General features: G+C 31.6%; 1 protein-coding gene and 4 long non-coding RNA genes across 5 annotated transcripts; 4 read left to right on the top strand and 1 right to left on the bottom strand.

Moving 5' to 3' along the window:
* Nucleotides 1-8,371: 8,371 nt before the first annotated feature.
* LOC140451400 (uncharacterized) lies at nt 8,372-11,498 on the top strand. Its single transcript, XR_011952040.1, has 2 exons — nt 8,372-9,169; nt 9,549-11,498. It is a non-coding gene; the product is annotated as an uncharacterized lncRNA (long non-coding RNA).
* Nucleotides 11,499-11,984: 486 nt separating this feature from the next.
* LOC140451407 (uncharacterized) lies at nt 11,985-13,334 on the top strand. Its single transcript, XR_011952042.1, has 2 exons — nt 11,985-12,324; nt 12,381-13,334. It is a non-coding gene; the product is annotated as an uncharacterized lncRNA (long non-coding RNA).
* A 424-nt stretch (nt 13,335-13,758) lies between these two features.
* Nucleotides 13,759-16,150, bottom strand: LOC140451415 (uncharacterized). Its single transcript, XR_011952043.1, has 3 exons — nt 15,973-16,150; nt 15,327-15,637; nt 13,759-15,250 (listed from the first exon to the last, which is right to left on the bottom strand). It is a non-coding gene; the product is annotated as an uncharacterized lncRNA (long non-coding RNA).
* Nucleotides 16,151-16,199: 49 nt separating this feature from the next.
* LOC140451420 (uncharacterized) lies at nt 16,200-19,092 on the top strand. Its single transcript, XR_011952044.1, has 4 exons — nt 16,200-16,423; nt 16,618-16,791; nt 17,166-17,390; nt 17,475-19,092. It is a non-coding gene; the product is annotated as an uncharacterized lncRNA (long non-coding RNA).
* Nucleotides 19,093-21,520: 2,428 nt separating this feature from the next.
* Nucleotides 21,521-23,851, top strand: LOC140433551 (uncharacterized). Its single transcript, XM_072521537.1, has 6 exons — nt 21,521-21,860; nt 22,067-22,299; nt 22,363-22,529; nt 22,579-22,809; nt 22,867-23,113; nt 23,182-23,851. Exons 2-6 carry the CDS (start codon nt 22,067-22,069, stop codon nt 23,186-23,188), a joined length of 885 nt encoding a protein of 294 aa, XP_072377638.1. The 5' UTR covers nt 21,521-21,860; the 3' UTR covers nt 23,189-23,851.
* Nucleotides 23,852-24,373: the final 522 nt, after the last annotated feature.

Below are 24,373 nucleotides of genomic sequence, written 5' to 3' on the forward strand. Positions count from 1 at the left end.
CTGAAGAATTTAGAAAACGTTTTTAATCGACTTAAAGCTTCCCGATTGATGTTAAACCCCAAGAAGTGCCAGCTATTTCAAGGTAAAGTCAATTATCTGAGTTATATAGTCAGTAAAGAAGGAGTGGCCGTGGATAAGGGAAAAATTGATTCCATTAAGGAATGGCCAGTACGAACGGACAAACATCAAGTGAGAAATTTTCTTGGACTATGTACTTGCTACCGAAGGTTTATTAAGAAGTTTGCAGATATCGCTAAGCCATTAACGCGACTCACAGAGGAAGCAAGAGATTACCGCTAGGATACAGACTGCCAAAATGCCTTTGAGACTTTGAAAACACATTTAATAACAGCACCAATTTTAGGGTATCCACTGCCAGAAGGAGAGTTCATCTTAGATACAGATTCAAGTAATGTGGGAATTGGAGGAGTGCTGTCTCAGATTTAAGGAGGACAGGAACGAGTCCTCGGATATTTTAGTAAAGTTCTTTCAAAACCTGAGCGGAATTATTGCGTCACGAGAAGATAACTTCTAGCAGTAGTTAAATCAGTAGAGCACTTCTATCAATACCTCTATGGCGGAAAGTTTCTAATCCGAACCGACCATGCCGTCCTTAAGTGGTTGATGCAGTTTAAGAATCCAGAGGGTCAGATAGCCAGATGGATCGAACGACTCCAAGAATACGATTTCAAGATTGAGCACCGGGCCGGAGTTAGCCACAGAAACGCTGATTCTCTTTCCAGAAGGCCATGCCCAGTATAGTGTTCCCACTGCAACAAAACGGAATTCAAGGAAGCAGCAGTGCTAAGAACAACGATGGTCAACGACGACTGGACGCCTACTAAGATCAGAGAAGAACAAGAAAGAGATCCAGTTATACAGGAAATTCGAAAATGGAAAGAGGAAAACAGTCGACCACCTTGGCAAGAAATATCAAACCTATGCTCAGTAGTTAAGATGTATTGGGCCCAGTGGGACTCATTTATCATGGAATATGGCTTGCTCAAACGAGTCCTGGAAAATGATGACGGTTCAGAGAAGAGAAGACAGTTGGTGATCCCAAAGAGCAGAATAGCCGAAGTACTTCGTCAGTTACACAACGTATCTCAAGTCCATCAGGAGGGCATTTTGGTGTAAAGAAAACCCTTCAGCGAATTCGGGAATGGTTTTATTGGATGAACAGCTCCGACGACGTAAAAGACTGGTGTAAGAAATGTACTATTTGTGCTACGAGTAACGAGCCTTACCGAAAAAGGAGAGCTCCTATGAGACAATATAACGTTGGAAGCCCGTTTGAAAGAATAGTTTTGCACATCGCTGGGTCATTTCCAGAAAGTGAAAATGGAGGCAAGTACATGTTGGTAGTAATGGATTACTTCACTAAGTGGGTAGAGATTTACGCTCTTCCAGACTAGAAGGCCGCCACCGTTGCAGATAAGTTGATCCAAGAATATATCAGCCGATTTGGAGTGCCTTTGGAGATCCATAGTAACCAAGGCAGGAACTTCGAAAGCGATCTATTTCAAGGAATATGTGATAGACTAGGCATGAAGAAAACAAGAACCACCGCGTATCATCCGCAATCGGATGGTATGGTAGAACGAATGAATAGGACAGTTGGCAAGTATTTGACAAAGATGGTGTCCGATCATCAGCGAGACTGGGACCAATACCTTCCGTTCTTCACAATGGCCTACAGATCTGCTGTTAACGAATCAACAGGCCAGACACCAGCCAGAGTCCTATTCGGACGCGAAATGCGACTACCTTGTGATCTAGAGTTTGGGTGTCGACCTGGAGAAGATGTAGCAGGTGAAGACTATGTGATCGAATTACGAAGAAGAATGGACGATGTACATGAGTTGGTCCGTTCCCATCCTCAGATCGCTAGCGACCGAATGAAGAAACGGTACGATACACAAGCCGAAAAGGGTTGCTTTAAGAAGAACGACAAAGTCTGGTTCTATAATCCCAAGAAGCGAAAAGGTTATTCTCGCAAATTGCAGCTGTTTTGGGAAGGCCCATACTTAATTATGGAGAAGATCAACGATGACATCTACCGAATAAGCAAGATTCCAAGGGGAAAGCCGATGGTAGTACACCATAACCAGCTGACGTCTTTCGAAGGTGACCACGACGCAGATGAAGAAGTGGAAGTAAACCAAGTCCAAGATGTGTCTGACCTCACGTTTGAGGAGTTCATGGGTGCCTATGGAGGTACCGGTAAAGCAAGACATGGTGTTACCACTGAAGAAAAGCAAGATCTACTCGCGCTCCCCGATGACTACTCGCTGGCCCTTACCATCCCGGCCAGTATCAAAGACGCACCAGGGTTGGCATCCGTCTTTCGAAGGAAGTTCGGTCGAGTTGCAGAACTTTAATGCCAAGTGCCAGCTCCTGGGAAAGCATCACTTTGAAACTCCAAGAAGCATCACGTTACCTTTTCTACCTGGTAACAAAAGACACTGCCCGTGACCAACATACCTACCGAGATGTATGTGAAGCTTTACTTCAAATGAGAGAGCACGTACTAGAGTCCGACGTGCAAAAGTTAGCCATGCCAAAGTTAGAGTGCCGCCAATTAGATTGGAGGGTTATCCGAAGTATGGTGAAGGAGATCTTTAAAGACACCGAAGTCCAGGTGTTAGTCTGTTGTAATCCGCATAGTTACTGGTGCGGAGAGAAAACCGTCCCTTGTCATTTTTATACAACTGGAAGTTGTAAAAGAGGGTCCAGTTGCCGATACCAGCATACCGTTCCAGTTCCAGTTCCGACAAGGTTCCAGGAGGAACCATCTTTTAAGAGGGGGGCAATGTTAAGTAAAAATATGAGTCATATTAAAAACCTGTAAACATGTTGTTTATTCACTAATATGTTCTAGATTCTACGACCCTTTGACTAGCAGAAATTCCAAGTAATAAAAACCGGTCCATTCGAAGGTTCCGGAAGTAGGCCTGGGCATTCGAGGCAAAGCAGGTCAACAACCATGGGGTTCAAAAAACAGCTGTTTTCGTATAAATATGACGGAACTTTCATTGTGAAAACAGTCAACAACGAAGCTCGCGCTTGCGATTAAATTGTAACGTCCGATAGATAAATTATGTAATTATTAGTCAAATAAATTGTTGTACAGTGGTTTAATAAATTGATATAAATTATCGTGTTTTAATAAATTAAAATAAGAACAATATAATAAATTAGAATTAATTAAATCACTACAATATTCATCCATTATACATTATAGCCACCACGTAGCCCAGAATTTAATCCGCTTGATTTTGGTGTATGAGGCGTATTAAAACAACGTGTCTATAAGAATCCCATAAACATTCGCAACCAACTATGGGAAGCAGTTTCTTTAAAATCAATGATGCTATTTAATATGAGACGATCTTTTATGGAATATATTGACAAATAAATTAAAGAAAATGGTGGACATATCGAACACTTACTTTAACAAAAAGTTATGTTATTTAGTTTAACTATTTCTTAATTTGATATGTAAACAAAATGTTTTGATTATCACTTTAATTTAACACAAAACGTAAAATGTTTGATCTAAAATCCTTTATTCTGTTTTTTGGCAAATTCTATTATTAATTATCCTGCCGATATATTTATTTTATTTATTATTTCGTTAACTATTAACTTTAGTTAAAGGTATTTTATACCAAAATTTAGATTTATTAATGTTTTTGTCTATTTTTCCTTCGTTGCTTGGAGTAATTGCCTTAAATCAGAATTATGCAGCTGATTTGTAAAATGCGATTATCTCGGAAACTGTTGAGTTTTTAGGTTATTAACAGGTATACCTTTTTTGTTAAAATAATGTATCTTTAATATTGTGTATCACAAATATAAATACCTCAAAAAGCAAAAAAGTTAAGTGCAAATTTATGTCACATATGTGGCATATGTGGTGCCCTCTATCAGCTACATCAAAGTGTGCACCAAATTATAATTTCTCATATTTAAAAGTACCCAGTTGTAAATTTATATGTATAAATGTTTACAAACATGAAAGTTATAGCGAAAAATAAAATTTTAAATTTGCACTTTAACACCCTCTATCTTTCTTAATATCAACATTTTATTAAAGCAATTTGGCTTAAATCGTACTATTTTAAAGTGTAGAATCTACTTTTGTTTTGTACAATTACTTAAGGACCACCCTGTATATATATATATATATATATATATATATATATATATATATATATATATATATATATATATATATATATATATATATATATATATATATATATATATATTATATCTTCAATAAATAAATGAAGTAGCCAACTTCTTTGTCTTTTTTTTTCTAACTTTTGACCGAAAAACCCACCACTTTTCAAGTGATCCTATTTATATATATATATATATATATATATATATATATATATATATATATATATATATATATATATATATATGTAAAATGTAATGGCATATCTTGCAAAACAGAATATCAAAAAAGGTATATCGATGAAAGGCAACCGTATATACGTATTTCTGACTATTGGTCGTCTTCAGTACGACTTCAGTCTTCATTGTCCTGGAATCCTGGAAACCATCAGGGTCTTCTAACTCTAAAAGACGACCAATAGTCAGAAATACGTATATACGGTTGCCTTCCATCGATATACCTTTTTGGTTTTTTGTTTTGTTTTTTTTTTGTTTTCGTTTTTGTTTTTGTACTTTTGTTACTGTATATATATATACAGTATAATGCAAATGTATGGAATAAATTCATTATTTCAGAAACAGACGACTTTTAAAAAGAATCTTAAAATCCGTAAATTTTAATTTTTGAATGGCCATCAATTGCTATATATGTGTTGGGCATTACGTCATCAGTGTCGGCGTAGTGACGTAACTGACGATTTTTTTAAATACAAACCGAGGTCACGCGACAGCTCATTTGAAAGGTCTCCTTATCGTCTTTGCAACGATATAATCATTTGAATATTTAGTTCTACAGGGTTAACCAAACCTGTAGGTTTATTAATACAATTAACTTACAATAAAGTAACTTAATTACTTAAATACAATTAAATTACAACAAATGTTCAAATTGACGACCTTCGGCAATAATAGAACGTGAAAGAAGGGCAATAAATTCTTTCCTAACTTTTTCGATGACTTCAGGTGTTATTTGTGCAATTTTCATTCTGATGCGCTCCTTCAACTCTTCTACATTATTCGGTCGATTTTGATACACTCTGCTCTTTAAATATCCCGACAAAAAAAGTCTAATGGAGTCAAATCTGGAGACCTTGCCATTCGATGGACCTCCTTCTACCTATGCACCTACCTTGGAAAACGTTATTAAGGTAATGGCGTACCTCAACGCCGTAGTGTGTGGGAGCTCCAACATGTTGGTACAACAAATAATTTCTATTTGGAAATAGCGGATTCAGCTGTGGCAACAGATAATCCTGAAAAAATTCTTAGGCAGATCTAGAAGCAGCTAGGTTTTCCTCAAAAAAATATGTCCCTACAATTTGATTGTTTATAATGCCGGCCCCAACATTCACCTTCTCGGGATATTGTGTCCTATACTCTTCCATCCAATGTATATTTTCACTTGCCCAGTATCGATATGTCTGGCGATTTACGTGATCGTTCAGCATAAAAGACGCTTCATCAGAAAAAAGTACCTTTTTTTGTACGAAACCCTTGTCTCTATTATATTTTTCCATAACGGTTTCGCAGAATTCGATTCTTCTATCAAAGTCATCTTCTAATAGCTCCGGGGCCAGATGTACTTCGTATGGATGCCACTCTCTTACAACAGTTGATTGGTGGACATTATTATCTAGTGCGATCTGCTTAGAACTGGTCTAGGGATTTTCTTGAAACGCCAGTACAACGTCCAGTTTCTTGGCTTCGGATATTGATTTTCTACCACTTCTGGGAAGATCTTTAATATGGCCGTTCCTCTAATTTTTTTTTCAATTTTACTTACTGTTGATAGATAGATAGATAGATAGATCTTTATTTAAATACTAATATACATACAATATAAAGAAAGTACACTATAAATTTTTGATATATTGTTTAAGTAACATTTTGAAATTATTGAGACTAGTACATTTTTGGGAGATGTTGGTAATTGATTAAATTTAAGGAAGCTTTTAAAAAAGAGCGAATTCATCGTACTTTTATACATAGTTCTAGGTACATATATGTCATCTAAACCTCGGGTATTATAAGAATGAATACTTTTGTTGAAAGAAATGAATTCCTGAAAATATTCAGGTGATAAGCCATTTACTATTTTGAAGACCAAAATCATGGTGAAATAAAATAGTCTATTTTCAACAGAGAACCAATTTAGAGTATTTAACATCGTCCCAATTGGGGTACGGCGATTTGTTTTAAGAATTATTCTCCTTCCACGGTTCTGTAATTTTTGTAGTACCTATGTTAAGTTTTTTAAGGTTAAATAAATATAAGATTGATGGGCAATAGTCAAAATAAGGTTGAATAATTGTGTTATATACTGTTATTTTTGACTCCATTGATAAATTTTGAGATATTCTACTTAGAAAGTAAAATTTTTTTGATATTTTTTTTATGAACATACTCGAAGTGACTCTCAAAATTCAGATTAAGTAATTGGTTCGCGGTTGGGGTATTTAGCATTAAATAAATTACGAACTTCTGCTTGAGTCCTCACTCTATCTCCATAACCAATCATGATTAAAGTCTCGATTGGTTTTGGTTCTGTTAATTTCATTTTTGTGAATGCTGTTATTAATGTCGAGAAAAAACTCGAAGAGTAAAAATTTGACGTCTATTGTTTGACAGATTCACAGATCATTGACAAATAAAGACGAGTCAATGACAATATTGATTTAAATATTTTTGAAAATAACTTGGAATACTTACTACAATAATTATGTTTTCAGATATTTTTTTTTGGAACCTGCAAAAAACACCATTTTGTTTTATTCCCAGTGGCGTTTCGTAGTGTATTTTAGTTCAGTGAATGAATATTTATTGTACTTCCATGTTACTTAACAATTCATAATTTTGGTGAACCCTGTAGAAATAAATATTCAAGTGATTACGTCTTTGCAAAGACGATAAGGAGATCTTTCAAATGAGCTGTCGCGCGACCTCGGTTTGTATTTAAAAAAATCGTCGATTACGTCATTACGCCGAAACTGATGACGTAATGTCCAACACGTATATAGTAGTTGATGGCCATTCAAAAATTAAAAATTGACGTGGTTTAAGAGTTTTTTAAGAGTCGTATGTTTCGGAAATAATGAATTTATTCCATACATTTGCATCATACTGTATATATATATATATATATATATATATATATATATGAAATGAAAGTGGTAAATATTGAACAAGGTATACGCTGAATTATCTTGTAAATATTTCAAAATCATCTTTTACTTTTGTACAATGTATATAAAATAGTGATAAACGCGATGATTTTTGATACCAATATGATAATTTTGTGAACTGGGATAAAGTTGGTACATAGTAATGAAAAATTGAAAAAAATTAAATAAACAGTTACATGCTTACTTAAAAGACCTCTTATCTTCTGAATTCTGTGGGACATTACGCCAAAAGCATCAAAAGGTCCATAACAAATTCTTAAAATTGCGACCATCTTTGAAAAGTGTTTTGCTAAATCGAGTAAATTTAAAATTTTGTAAAGATTGACTGTTTACGTGTCATTATTGAAAAAAATATAACTAAGCACGTTTTTTAAAATACATACCAAAACTGTTAAAGCCAAAACGGTGACGTCAAGCTGTGATTCTTAACATATATCTTGATTTATAAAAACTTGTATTTCTATATTATTTGCGTAGAACATGATTTCAAATTTTTTTGTGATTTTGTAATATCGACATATTTTTTTTAGATACACATTCGGCAAGAAGATAACAAGTTTTTAAGTAAAGTCAGCTTCATTGTCTTTACAAAATAATAGGTAGCTTTTATCAAAAACCTTGACATCAGTTTAAAATGCCATATTTCAAGATTGGTCATTATACAGCATTCAACAATATTCTATTATTTCTCCATGACTCCCAATATCCAAACTGATTTTATTTTCAGATGATATTTGTGTTATATATATGACACTTCATAGTGTCATGTATGATTGCACTTATATGTTCTACGATCATAGAGAGATATCATCATAGTACATAAAAAGAAATAGTAGTGCAAGAGAGATAGGGCAGCGGGGAAGTTTGTTTGGACGATTCCAGTCGTACGTAATGGCGGCGGCGCTACAGTCACTCTAGGTGGGGGTATGAGACGCATGTGCCGTGGACCGTGGAAGAATTGAAGTTGAAGAATGAAGGTTGGTGTTGTGTTGGTCTGTTGGTATACTCGGTTCGGTATCTCCAGTCCGAACTGTCTAGTGAATTTAGTAATTATTTTTTTGCGAAGTTAGTTACTTTTTGACAGACTCGAAGTGGCTGGAAATTACTATACAACCAAGCACACGTACTTATAGCCAATATTAATAGTAAACAAACTAAATAGTATATAAAATAGAACTTTACAAATTACCGAAAATCAATATTTATTTATTTGCACCATATATAATAAATAGTTATGTTAAATTATAACAACTAAAATATATCTTTTAAATATATACTACCCAAAATGTTATGGGTTTAGTATACACTTCCACTATTTAGAATAATTCTTCTTTTTTCAAAGAAAGAAGTCTGCAATAGTAGTATACTTGAGCTATTAATACTGAGAAGTAGGAATTGTTGTGTTGTAGGTTTCCGACAATGAATCTGTCAAAATATGCCCGAGCTAAGCGAATGGAGTTTATTGTATTATTTGTATTGTACGCCATTGAAATATTGCAAGTTGAATTTTGTTTTGTTTTGTCTTTGTTGTAATCATCTTATTGATTGTTGATCGTTAAAATGGAACAAAATAAAAGAAAAGAAAAAGCCAACCATGTTGTGTTCCTGGTTGTAAGGACCACACAAGCAGTAGATTTCGTTTTCCAAATCCGAAAAATGAAATGGACACGTTGGAATGGTTGAAAGTAATTAAGAGAGGAGTATTAAACAATTATACACCTCTTACTGTTTACAATAAATTTCGTGTTTGCTCTAGACATTTTACAGACGAAGATAAAGTGGATTTTTACCAGCAATAGGTAAGCACTGTACCTCATAGCAAATGTTTGTTAGCAAACTTAAATTAAATAATATTTTGTATGTTTAAACTGTTATTGTTTAAATTAATGTTAATCCTATCATATGAATCTTACTTATATATTTTAAAATCATCAAAACTTATAAATCTAATTGTACTTAATTGTATTCCGCAAATATGACTTTGATTTTTAATATAAGTATTATGAATATTAATTGTAGTTAATTATTATAAATTTTGATGGGCCTTCTGGGCAACATATTATTTGGGTTCATTTCTGATGATGATAAAGATCAAGATATCTAGTACTTGTTTATTTATTAGTCCAACAGATTTATTTATTGGTTATGTTCTGTTAAAATATTGTATTTAAATTTCAGGCTCTCAGAATGCAGCAGATATTGAAGAAGAAGAAACTCAAACTATAAGGTTTACATGGTAATATCAAATATTCTATATTCTTTGGTAATATATTATAAAAATATGTCTTTACATTTTTCATTCAGTAAGTGTGCCAGATGCTATAACCACTTTCAAAGCTTTGCTTATAAATAATTTTATATCTTTTCATTCACCTGAAAGCAATTGTGAAAATGATGTTAGTGAGGGAGCATTAGATGCATTAGGTTTTTTTTAACAGGTGAGGTATTACCAGGTTGTAAACCTTTGGCACCTGAAGTGAATGTTTCACTTCCTCTTTCAGTTTCAAATGTTATGAGAACTCAGGTGGGAAGGTGTACTGTAACCTATGTTGCAGGATATGTAGCAAAGAAAGTATTGAAGGTTTCCTGTGAGCAATGTAAATATAATATGTTATTTAGAGTAAAGAAAGAGGATACAGATTTCATTGAAATTGAATTGTTTAAATTTTTCACCATTCAACTGTAAAATCCATTCAAATACAGGTATAAATATATGTAAATTTATTGTTAGACTTTCTCTGTATTATTGGTGTAAAAGTGTAAATGCAATTGTAAATGGCAGAGACCAGAAGTTTATTAACTTACTTAAAAATAAACCAGACTACACTATATGATAGATCCTATGAAATTAGTAGCTCACAGAAAATATGAAAGTAGGAGAAAACAATTTTGTAAGTACAGGTCATAAGTGTAATTAAATTATTTCCAGTATAAAACTGTACAATTTGTATGTTATTCATTCTTGTTTACAGTTTCATATTTCCATTTTGTTGTAAACAAATAAAATTGTTTTCTATTTACTGGACTCATATGGAATCTTTAAAATTCTTTTTATTGTTTTACATATATCTTCATCATCAAACATTTTCCATCTGCTCCTGAATCTAGGTCTTTCACAATTGCTTTCATCTGTATCTACCTTGTCTTATAGAACAAGGGTGAACAGTTTGGGAGAAATGCTATGTCCTTGTCTCGCTCCCCATTGTAGTACATAGTTACATATTTTACTTTAATTATACATAATCACATATTTTCCTTTTATTATACATAGTTACATATTTTACTTTAATTATACTTAGTTACAAATTCATGAAATTCAAAGAAATTGCATATAATTTGTGAACACTGTGTATTTAAAAATTCTCCTTTGATGTAAGTTCTGGAAAGAATGTTACTTACTCTTTGTTTACAAAGGTTTTCAAAACATTTTAATTGTAAATGAATGAGATATTTCACTCGCCATTGTAGTACATAGGTACATATTTTACTTTAATTATACATGGGCACATATTTTACTCATAAACATAGTTTATTTTTTATTTATATATGTTTGTGTGTAAAATACATTAGATACATAATAAATCTCTAACATATACACACACACACACACATATATATATATATATATATATATATATATATATATATATATATATATATATATATATATATACACAAACATACAAATAGCATAGCAAGACTAAAGAGCCTCATGCTGCTCTGCACTATTCAGTAAATATATAGATGAAACTAGCCTCCCATAGCACATCAGCGTGGTATGGGGGGGAGGGTGAGGAAAGCCTGGGGAGCATTGGGGCTCGAAGGAGTGGTCCCTAATTTACTAGGACCAATCTTTCTCACCTCAATGAATTGTATGCCTGAATGTCCATATGGGTATGCAAGTCTCCACAGGTAGGGCTTACTTATTTTGGTTGCTGCTTGTGTGTAATTCCATATATCATTTTGCAGGTTGCAGTGAATAGATGGTTAAGTTCAGAATGGAGCCTAGTTTCGTGGATACAGGTGAAGACCACCACAATGGCAGTGATGACGATCTTTATAATTTATTATATCTCTGTGATTCCTCAAATTTTATAAATTACAGAAATAAATAAATTTTTAAGAATATCTGTTTTTTATGTTGATGTTTTAATGTAATGGAAAACAGATATAGTCACAAAATAATAAATAAAAACTTTTCCTGTGCCAAAACATATGTCTCTATCTGATATGTTATACATTTATGGTATACAAAATTGCATAAGTGTATACTACATTTTTGGACAGAGAATATATTTTGGCATAGAATAAGTTTTTATTTATTATTTTATGACTATATTTGTTTTCTATATAATATTCGGAACATTTTGAATTTCCCGCCTAAAATTCAGAAATTTATTTTTTGAATTTCCCGCCTAAAATTCAGTATATCCTTTTTGAATTTCCCGCCTTAAATTCAGAACCTACATTTTGAATTTGCCGCTAAATTTTTAGTTCCCGATTCCGAACTTATTTGGCGCTAGAAACTCCCCACTTTTTCTCCGGCACTTACCTTACTAGGGGGGGTATATACTATGGATATCATCTGGGCGGGATAGGGGAAAATAGGTTACGTTTTGGAAGTTTAACATAGTACTATCCGACAAGCGAGAACTGGCGGGTTGCCCGTAAAACAAATTGAAAAGTGGAAGAGATTGCTCATTTCTCATAGCACCTCATTTTATAGTCCGGCAGTCCAACGAGCTGTCAAATTAAATCCAATATGGTGTCTGGAGGGCAAACAAACTATTTAGCCGTATTGAAAGTTAATAGTGTTTTCAATTAATTATATAAATTGTGAGTAAAATTATCAGTTCAGTGATTGGAAAACGGAAATAAACGGCTTAAAAAATATTTAAGAATAGGACTTTTTCAAAAAAACTTCTGTTGTGAAACTGAAAAATTAGTTTAAAAGGTTTGTTTACATAGTCTTTAAATTAAATTCAATGTGAATATGTGTTAAATTTTTAGGTAGCAAATTATGTCAATCGTTTGCTTTGTTGTGGGATGCTCCAACAGATCTAACAGGAATCATATGGGGTATTTTAGGATACCGACAGTCCCTTTTAAAAGGTTTCGGCAAGATGACGAAACCATAAGCCATAAAGTTGGTTCAGCAAAGAAGTGCAGTCTGTTAATAAATATTTAAAGATCAACAAACTAAAGTTAAATGTGTTAAAGACGAAGGCTATGATAATAACAACTAAATACAAATACTCAAATATTGATATAAATACTATTAATCTTCAAATTAACAATGATAAAATAGAAATCATCACAATTAAGTACCTTGGTTTTCAATTGGATAATTTATTGTCTTTTAATGACCATTTTAATTACATATTAAAAAAGATTTCTAAAAAATTATACCTGCTTTTTTTCAAGAATATCTAAAAATTTGTCAACTTGAACTAAAATTACAGTTTTTAATGCAATTATTCAACCTCACTTCGATTTTTGCTCATCAGTTATTTTTCTATTTAATTTAAATCAATCCGCCTAGTTGCAAAAATTACAAAATCGTGAAATGAGAATCATTCTTGGTGGAAGCAGATATACACCTATAGCAACAATGCTTAGCATGCTGCAGTGGGTTTTAGTTCAACAAAGTGTCTTTTACCTCACAATGGTGTTCATTTATAAAATTTTAAATAATTTGGACCCTGCTTACTTTTGTGAGTTACATATTATGTTTAAAAGCAAATTAATGGACCATTTTAAAAGCACCAATAGTTAGGTAGTTGTTTTGTAGTCATGTTTTATGTTATATATTATTGTTTTATATTTTTAATAAGTGTAGGTACTATATTTTAAGTGTAATTGTTATTTTTATCTTATTATGTATTAATGTTATAAATTGATTATTTATTTGTATGTATTAGGGCTTTCCCTATTTGAATAAATAAACTTATTTTTATGCTTTTAGTTTGCTATTATTATTTAAATTATGCTCTCAACTTGTATGTACATTCAGTTCTGTTAATATAATTTGATTCTTGTTTTTTCCTTATTTTTTGAAACTTAAATTGTAATGTAAGCATATTATTCTCTCTCATTTTCAAAGTAACATAATAAATTGTACTTTTATTTTGGAATTTGTAATTGAAGAATAAAGAAGCATTTTTGCCCTAAAATTTGAAACCTTTTTTAAAAGACAATCACGGAATGGAGAAAGTTATATTACCATTATTATTATATATTGTTAATATTGCTTAATAAATGTTATTTAATTTCTGTGACATATAATTTTGATACATTTGTAATAAAAAACATTTATTTTGAATTTGTTTTATTCACAACTATATACCATATTATATTCGAATACAAAAATACTACAAAATAAAGATAACGCCAATATTAAAAATAATAATTTGAGAAACAAATTTACTATATTTTGGTTTTATTGATAATTTAATTATTTGTTTTAAAAATTAATAATTTAATATTTACAAACAAAAAATTTACTTGATACAATAAAAATTAAAGATTCCATATCTAAAGAGAACAAGATCACAAAACCATAAGTTAGTAGGTAGGTACCTCTAAGAGATTCACATATTTAAAGTGGAACCAAGAAATACTGCAGTTTTCATTTTCGCATTTTATCATTGGTTGGCCATCGTCAATTCCTTTACATGTACACCATGTTAAATTGTTTTTAAGTTTGCTAAAATATTTGCAAAGTAAATCGGGAATTATAATTTTTTTATGAAAAAACTTTAAAATTTAAAACTGTAAAATTTCCAAAATTCTTTATTAAACATAATTTTTTCATGATATAATTCAGTTGGAGACCATATTACAAAATAGCAATATTGAACATTATAGAGAGCCATTTGAATTTGATAGTGATATTTATGTTGTCTATTTAATTGAACTTCTCCATCAGAATTTATAATAAGACATGATGAAGGTAAGTTAATGAACTCTGCTATTGACATATCTTTTCACTTCTAAGCATCCCCTACTGCAACATTTGCAAAAAACCATTGCATCAGGAGTAGCACCAAGTTGTGGAAATTCAGGCTTAATGAAAAATCTAGCATTTTTTATGACTAGATCTTCATGGGTACTATATGAATATTTTCGAAAAGCTTCTACTGCATTTTTTTCATTATTTTCCCACACTCTGTTGCACTTGTTTTGAACAAACTTTGTTCTGGATAACATATAGTTTTAATTAGGGATAAGCGGTTTTTCAATGCGAGAATTGGCAGCTGCTTTAAATTTGATGCTTTTATTCTTCCTCTTCTTTGATGAAACCATTGTCCTGACTTACTTTGGTCTAGTGTACTCTTTTCAATGGTTATACATTCACTTTCATCCAAACTTATAACTAAGTTATTAACAACTTCCATTAACTGAATGTATGTGTATGAAATGTACTTGTCATTATATAATGAAGAAAATGGGTTAATTGGTGATATCAACATTCTTCTTAATGATTCAGCAAATGGTTCTGTCACTCTGCTTAAAATGGATGAACTTCCAGCTTCTTCAATGTGAGTCAAAAACTGCACAATATGGTCATCACTCATGCAAGGCACTTCTAAGGGAATTCTTGATCCAGAAAATATTTTGCCAAAATCAATACCTCTAATTGGTTTACATTCAACCTTTGCAGTTTTGGGCAAATTCCAGAGGGACCTCACATCTGTACATGATACATTATCTTTTGATTCAGCTATATATTGTAGTCCATACAATATCGCACCAACATGGCTACACACTTCTCCTGCACCTGCCATGCATGTACAATGTCCTGTTTCTATACTTCCATCTTAGTTACACACAACCCATGCTTATAGTGGTGGCTTGTTCATTTTTTGTGAATGTTTAATCTGTAACAATAAAAGAACAAGTTAATATATTGTAACAACTAGCATAAAACATTTGCTCCTCAAATACGATACTCACTTTGCCTAATGTCATAAACTTGTCATGTACAACTTTTGACCCACAAAACCTGCTTCAAATTATTTGTATGCTTGCAGGCTTTTGTAGGCTTTCATTTGCTGTTGTGTATAAAAACTGGTGCTCAACACTAAATAGCTCACTACATCTATGCTGCTTATTGGGGAAAATCATTTGGATTGTAACTTAATTCCCTTTCTGAAATAGTATATATGGATCTATGTTGTTGATTACTTTCAATTTCTCTAGATATCTGCTTGCTACATCAGGATTCTCTAATTTCAAGTTATTAAAGTAATGACTTCAATCCATTTCTGAAACAAAATAACATTCATCAAATTAATAAACATTTAGGTTTCTTATCAATTAAAAAGGTGTAAATGTCTTTACTATATTATAAAAAAATGGTTTGAGTCTCACCTAGTTCAAAAATATTAAAATTGTATTATTATTTTAATTTCAGCAGCTGATTTTGTGTAATACTAAAATGCTTAAATGAAGCTAAATCTATAACTGAGAAATATTAGCGATATGCCGAATACGCTAATATATATAAAAGTAAATTCTTATCAATCATTATAAGTATATATTGATAATAATTGTGGTTGTTAAACGACTTAACTAAACTATTAGGAACTTTTCAACTTACCTCATTAAATTATAATTATCTTCATGTAATCAATGTGAATAAGAATTATATTAAAGAAAATTGTTTTTTATCAATTATTAGGTCATCTACTAATTATATTTGAATAACTACAATTAAATATTTGTCTATTACTGCAAATCACAATGCTATTCTATCCATTGTTTGCCCTCCAGACATTTTGACAGTTCGGTTTGAGGTTATGTGTTGGACTGCCCCCAATGACATATAATATATAGACTCCGTGAATGCTTTAAAAAGTGTCCGCAACATGAATACCTTTGTTATTGTTTATTGTTTTGATATGAAGTTGTGTGTTTACATATTTTTTGTGACAAGCAAATTTTATTTAAAATTTTTTAGAGTCATTTACCTACTATTTTAGTAAAATGCCATTTAGGTATCTTGTTTGTGGTCGCTGAAGTTCGAAGAGCGAAACGTTATCACTTTTCAAGTAAGTTATTTTTTATATGTATGTTTAGGTTATGTTTTGATAGCCAGTGGAGGCGTTTAGTTGTTATTTATTTAATAAATAAATAAATTAATATGCATTATAATGAATAATAACAATTTCCATTAAATTTTTTGTCTTTTCTTTTTATTAAAATCATTTAAATATAATTTTTCCTACTAATATTTTTTTCATAGATTTCCTTTTGACGAAGAAAAACAGGAAATTTGGATATACATTTTACAATTAAATAAGAACAAGCTTTCCAGATGGTCACCTATTTGTTATGATCATTTCGATCCAAATGATGTTATCATGAAATCTAGCTTTGTTCGTCTAAAAGAAAATGCAAAACCATTAGCTATACCAAGGTGGGTAATGTTTTTATTAAATTTTTACATCGGTATTTAATATTTATATAAATTTTCTGTTTATTGTTTCTTCTATATTGTTTTTTCTTTGCATACAGGTCTTCTAAAGACGTTAAAGAGGTGGTAGGAACTAAAGCTCTCCCTAGTCCATCAGACACCCACAATTTAAATTTCGAACTGCTAGCAGTGAACTAACTTTGTCTGCCTCAGAAACTGAGGAACTCTTAGGCAAGGAAAATATTGAAGGGCATGCTGCAGATAGAGAATTAATAGCTAAAAAAAATAACAAAAGGCAATATTCATTTAATTTTTCATCTGCATTATTATATCCTTGAATAAGCAATTTATCTTTCATTAAATCTTTTTATTTTTAGGAAGCATTATGTGGGGGATTTTTCCATGTCGGACTTAGACTGCCTAAGAAAAAGAAAAAGATACATGGAATCAGTAAACATGTATATAGCAAAAAAAAGAAACAAATTGACACCCTAAGAAAATCTACTAAAAGATGAAAACGACAAGCAACAACATTAAACGCATTGGTACAATCATTAAAAGAAAAACTGTATGTTACAGAAAATTCTGAATCTGTGTTGTTGGTAAGTTTTCTTTCACATATTCTATAAGGAACAAAATTAAATTATTATTATATTCTTTTATTTTTGTATTTTTTATTGTTTTAGGCCTCTTTACCAGAATCAGCCAAAGCTTTGTTTCAACGATTTTTAAAGGGTGCCAAATGTGCCAAATATTCTCCAGAATTAAGGTCATTTGCACTGGCTTTAAATTGTATTCAGCAAAAGCCTATGATTTTGTAAGAAGAGCTTTTAATAATTCATTACCACACCCATCAACCATAACAAAATGGTACCAAACTGTTGATGGCGCACCCGGATTTTCCAAAGAAGCTTTAAATGCTTTGAAAAACAAAGTTGAAGAAGCAGGGAAGCAAAATAAAACACTTGTAACACTTGTGTGTAATTTAGTTCTGAACGAAATGTCTATTTGTAAGCTAGTAAAATGGAATGGGAATAAATTTATTGGCTCTGTAGATTTTGGTACAGATATAGAATCTGATAATATACCAGAATCATGAGAGGCACTGGTGTTTATGTTAGTAGCCTTAAATGACAATTTTAAAGTGCCAGTTGCATATTTTTTATTTTGAGAGTTTTTGTGGATAAGAAAAAGCATCCTTAGTAAATCTTTGCTTAAATTTTATTTATGATTCAGGCACAAAAGTCTATTCATTAACTTTTGATGGTGCTGCCAATAATGTATCAATGGCCAATGCGTTGATTTTATTTAACTCCTATTTGTACCTTCCTATAAAGAGGATGGTAAACGAATTTTCAAAATTATATTTAGGTTGCATTGCATCTGGTACTACATATTTCCAAATCTAGGTAATTTTTAATTATCTCTCCAGATTTGATCCAGGTATCCTTTTGCCTTGCTTCCTGACATCTTATCCACCTTCTGTATGCTCCTATCTTCACATCCTTCTCCATCCATGAAGGTTATGGCTTATGTAATGAAGAGAGATCAAGCATGACCTCCATGAGGCAGTTAGGGTAGTCGACATTGCTCGTGTTATGATTAAGCATGCTTGTCTTTGAAGCTTATTCAGCTTCTATTAAGTGGTCTTTTGTTGTACCATATAAGCGCGCCATACGTAATCATAGATCTGACTAGTCATATATAGCCAGTACATCGGTTTGGGTTTCAAACCCCCAATTTTCCCACATACTCTTTGACATGTAGAAAGGGAAACCTTTGCTTTGTAGATTATTCTTTCCAACTGGGCGTTACATGTAAACTGCTTATCTAATATTACTCCTACATGTTTTACTAAGATTGCTAGAGAATTTTTCCATGTCATACTACCTACTAAGGATATTTAATGTTCTTTGGAGTGTGCTGGAATGAAAATTACCATATTTTCCTCTTAGCATAATTACTAGATCATCCCTATGGGCATGTACTTCTTCCCCCGTGTGCGTCAAGAAGTGACATCAAGTGATCCACCAGGAGTGACCAGAGGAGGGGAGAAAACACTCCCCCCTGTGGACACCCTTAGCAGTTTTGGAAAAAAATTTCAGGACTGATCGGCCTGTGCGATCTAGGCAGGGCATTATCTTGTCCTATTTTGTATATTCACACCACCATTACAATTATAGAAGTCTTTAGTATACAACTTATTTATTATTATAACATATTGTATCTTTATATACAACATATTGTATGTCTTAGAAAATAATTGAAACTGTATTTATTACGTTGTGTGCATTAATGCGTAAATTAAATTACTAATTATGTTGCAAAATGTTTTATGATTTATTTCTTTTGTATGTTTTTTGTTAAAAATGTATAATTGATTTGATGTTTTTTTTTGTTTGTTTTTAATTCATTACAACAAAACACGAAATTAGAATTCAAAAGTTTGTTGTTTGTTTGCACTCAAGTAACTTATTAATTTTCTTCTTAATTCCTTAATATAAAATTCAAAAGTTGCTTTATACAAGGAAATTATTGCAACAGTGAAAACCACCAGGAAATGATAAAAAATGAATTAATCAAAAATTAAGAAGACAATTTGATGCACTGGATTCTTAAACTAATAAAAAATACAGGGAACTCAGAAAGTATACTGATGTAGTGGAGAAAGGGTCATCTAATAACGATATTAAAAAAGGAGACCGAAGGATATCAGTAACTACATAGGAATCATGTTACTGAACACCACATACAAAATTTTGTTAAGCATATTGGGAAATAGATAAATTACCGAAAATACACTAGGGTAATATCCGCCAGGCTTCAGAAAAAGAAAATCAACCATAGATGCCAACAGAGCTGTTTGAAAAGTGATATGAACGTGATATAAATTTTCACTTACTATTTATAGACTTCTAGCAATCTTTCGACTCTCTAAATAGACTCGCAACACTTAATAAAAATGCAAACCTGATTAGATTTATTTATCAAAATTTCCTTCACACTGAATAATAATTAATACTCCTTAATAGAATTTAAAAAATGAGAATTTTTAATCTTTAGGCGAAACTTCAATATTTCCTGTTGGTAAAATGATTAAAATTCAGGTAATGTACTTTACAAACATTATAAAAATAATTTTTTCTCTTATAGACGAGAACACAAAAAAAAAATCACAAATATTTAATTTTAATTAAAAAAATAATTATTGTCATTAAAATAGAAATGAGCACGCCGCTGTTCTGGTAAACATACCTTGAGCGGAGATCTTTAGGACACCCGATTATATAGGGAGAATACGGGACTGCTTATTCTATATATTATACGTCATTGACTGCCCCATTGCTGTCGGCTACGAGTTCACATTATGTGATTAGTGCTAGATTTCTGACAGTGTTGTCAAGTATTTACATTTTTATTTGGAGTGGCTCTATATTATAAACTATTATTTATATTTATTTTAATGGCAAGTGTATTAAAAGGCAAACCTTTGGGATATTAAGCACGAAAAATAATTTTCAATGTTTTTAAGTTTACAACCAAAGAAGCTAATACAGATAAAGTCTTAGTTGATTTAAAAAAGATACAAGAACGTGTAGCTCAATTAACTGGTAATTATAATACTCATTTTCAAAATAAATTCAGATTTAAATAATTTAATTTAAGTTAGGTTAAGTTACAATCAATAAAATTATAATCAATAAATAAATAAATCATTACAGTATATTAGATTACCAGTAAATAATAAGTAAACGATGGATCAGTTAATTAGTAATTTATAGTTCACTATTATTGATAATGGTATAATTGATAATTTACGTAAGATGGACTAATAGAAGACCAGATAGTGACATTCTGAAGGTGCGAGAGGGAATGTGTTGTGTTTGAGAAGTTTCGCAGACTGTGTGTGTGGGGTCGACCTTGCATTCTATCACAAACTTGGGAAGTAGTTAGAGATTACAAAAACTTTAAATCTGAAATTAACTGAACCTATTGGAAAATAACGAAATTTAATTCAAAAATTGGTCAAAACTTTTGCATCCATTGTCTAACATACTAATATGGTAAGTATACAACGTATATATGTAGCGACCAGCTAATTATGAATAATTATAACTTTTCTATTTAAAAATTAAATAACAGATCTTCATATTAAAATCTACATTATCGCAATTGGTTATACACATATGAAATGGAAATGACATAAAAATTGAAATGTGTTTCTCCAATATGTTTATTTACTACAGATATGCTGGACACTTTATTTATACATTTCGATACGATGCATTTTTCATAAATGGGAAACGAAATAGGATATTGTAAGCAATGACATCACAAGATAAAAGGCCAATAATACTTGAGTTTACTGTCTGGCTTAGAAAAACAAACAAAGAACGTATGTTCTGTGTTGTGTATAGTTTAGTAATCATTAAGACACAATTTGCATCTGTCCGCGATACATACAAAAATACCTTCCCTTCGAGAATTAATTACGTTTTACGAAAATAAATATTATTAACAGTTTTTCTACGTTTTATTCAATATTATTATTATTTTTATTTTGTTTTCGTGGTAAATAAGTTTATCACACACGTATCCACACAACCACGGAACATATCTACTAACGCAATTTTCAGATCCCAACTAAATTTTTGATACGGCAACTACGCATTTGTGACACCCGCGATTAAGTACCTCTCCTATCCCTCTTAGCCCCGTATTTATAGTCGGTACTCAAGCCCGTGCTTGAGCATGTGCTCCGCCAAGTCGAACTTACGTCAAAGTCATGCTCAAGTATTTGTTGTGTTCTATAAACGATACTTCGGGTATTCTCGTACAAGGTTGATCTCAAGCACGAAAAATTAGTACAGTAAAAGTAAGTTTCGAATAAATATCGAATAAAAAGAAGATTCTGTCAATTTTATCATAATTGTGACTAAACTTTTAGCGCCAAATTTAGTTTATGCTTTAGCCCGCGCAAAGTTGGTTTATAGTATAGTATACTTACTGAAATTTTGTGTTTGGTATTAATATTTTGTGTTTGAAATTAATATTGGATTAACTATTTTAAGGTATGTAATATATTATAAAAAATATTTATTCTAGAGAATTAATTTCCATTTTGTTACTGTGTCTGAGGCATAATTTTAGATGTTCAATATATGCTTACATGTATATTTGTTTTTGGATATATTTATGTGTGTAATGCGTTACAATCATTATAATTATATTGTCTGTATAAGCCGTACGCTAAATAAATTGGTTATCTAAATTTTAGATGAGTGGAAATGGCATGAAATATGCACCTTACTCAACAAAGGAAAAAGTTCTCCTAATCCAGCTGGTAACTGAAAACGGTGTGGTAGAGAATAAAAGGACAGACGGTGCTTCGACAATGGAGAAAAAGATGGCTTGGGAGTTAATAACAAGAAATTATAACTGCCAGCCTGAGGTCAACAACATCAGGACCAGCGACCAGCTTCGAAAATTGTGGAACAACCTAAAACAAAGGTAGAATACTTTTATTAGTTTAAGCAAATGCTTAAGTATTGACCAATAATTTTTTTATCATAGGAAACGCAAAGAAACAACAGCACTGCGTCACAGCATGTTAGCTACAGGTGGTGGTCCCCCGATGAAGCCAGAGTGTGATGCAGTGCTGGAGTTAGTTGAAGAGGCTGGTCCCAATATAGATGTCAGCATCGACTGTTCTTTTGATAGCACAGCAGTCTTTGAAAAAGGTAAATGTACTAAATTTGTAACTGTGCTTTACTCATAGTATAATTGTAGGCCAAAAACAGTTCAACCAGCTAGGAAGCTCAATAGCAGGACCATCAGTAGCCTCTGACCCCCCTCACTTCTTTCCCACTACAGAGTTCAAAGAAATGGATTTGTTATGTAAGTATGATGTAATAATTTTGAGCAGTCTTCCTGTACACTTAATAATAGTTTCAGGTAATACTTGTAGTGTGACACCTGCTGTTCATACAGAAGAGGATGATGATGATGTGCTTCAAAGTGGTAAGTGTTTTAAATGTAGTTAAAGCCATATGTACTTAACAATAATATCAATTTTAGCAAACACTCCTACTTCTAGTAGGGCACTGGGTGCTATACCACAAATATTGTCTGAAAATAAACAACGGTCCAAGAAAATGAGGGATACCATCAGACAGCAAGACGAGATTCACAGGATGAAAATGAAGATTTTGGAAGAAGATATGCTGAGGGCAAAAGCCTTAAGAGAAGCAGCTGAGAAGGAGAGGCAGAGAGCTACTGATGAAGCTGAATTAGCTTCATTGAAGTTAATAGACTATAAAAAAGGGTAATTATAGATTTTATCATGTTTGACTTGTTACTAGAATTTGGCTATAATTAATTGTATATTTTCAGGCGCTAGAAGATCTTTTTCCTTTGTTGGGTACTCTGCATTTTTAGAGAGAATGTTAGGAATAAGCCACAATATATTTATTTACATATTTTATTTACTGATTTTTTTCAATCTATATGACCAGAGGGCTGTTATCATAGATACAAAATTGTGATTTATTTTCAGAAAATAAATCACAATTTTGTATTTTTGGTAACAATATCTGGTCATAGACATCAAAACATCAGTAACTATAACATATAAATAAACATTGTGGCTTATTCCCAACTGAAGATAGTGTTAACTCAGTCTTACAGTGGCCTTTTCACTTTCGGAGCACTGAATGTCAGAGGAGGGTCTGTTTTAGCAGGTAGGCATTTGACGTAGAATCAGCGACGAGAGGGCGTTTTAAAGTACCTCGGGAACTATCGCAGGGACTACGAAGAATGAATCCTGCACTAAGGTCAGTCAGGCGGCGTACTGGACTGAGATGTCTTTTGAAGATTTCAGACCCCCCCTCTATAAAGACGAAAAAAAATTAAAAAAAAAAATATACTTTGTGTTGTAAAATCATGGTTATTTTCTTTCTATTCTCCTTCCTGTTTATTTTATTTCTAGATAGTATTTAATGTAGATTTAAGGTTCTTAATATTTTAATTTCAGCTGGTAAGATATGGTTTTACCTTTTTATTTGTTGTATAGTCTTTTGTTTTTAGATTATGTATGTTTCTCTTTCAGTTTTTTTAAGTATTGATTGCTACATAGATATTATCATATTTTTATGTTGTTTACTGAAAATTATTAAAATACTGAGTTTGCATAATTTTTAGTAAATTGCTGCCACTGCAATATATACATGTATATATACATATATATATATATATATATATATATATATATATATATATATATAATTACATCATTTTTTTGTAATGTTCTAATTGTTTACAGTTTACTCCTGATGAAGCTATAAAATAAAATAATCTATTTTATATTGTATTTAATTATAACTGTATAATTTTTTAAATAAAGAATATTAATATTCTAAATTTGTATAATTTTTATTTGGTAAGGAAAGGTTTTATGAAAGGAATAAACACTTAATTAAAAGGAGGGAAACTCCTTGTACTCAGTAAAGACATACTTGCTTAAGTTGTCTGAGCATAGTGAGTGAAAAACCCTCATTTATTTTAAATTAAAACATAAAAAAATACA

This window comes from Diabrotica undecimpunctata, chromosome 1, assembly GCF_040954645.1.
Source record: "Diabrotica undecimpunctata isolate CICGRU chromosome 1, icDiaUnde3, whole genome shotgun sequence".
NCBI classification, from domain to species: Eukaryota; Metazoa; Arthropoda; class Insecta; order Coleoptera; family Chrysomelidae; genus Diabrotica; species Diabrotica undecimpunctata.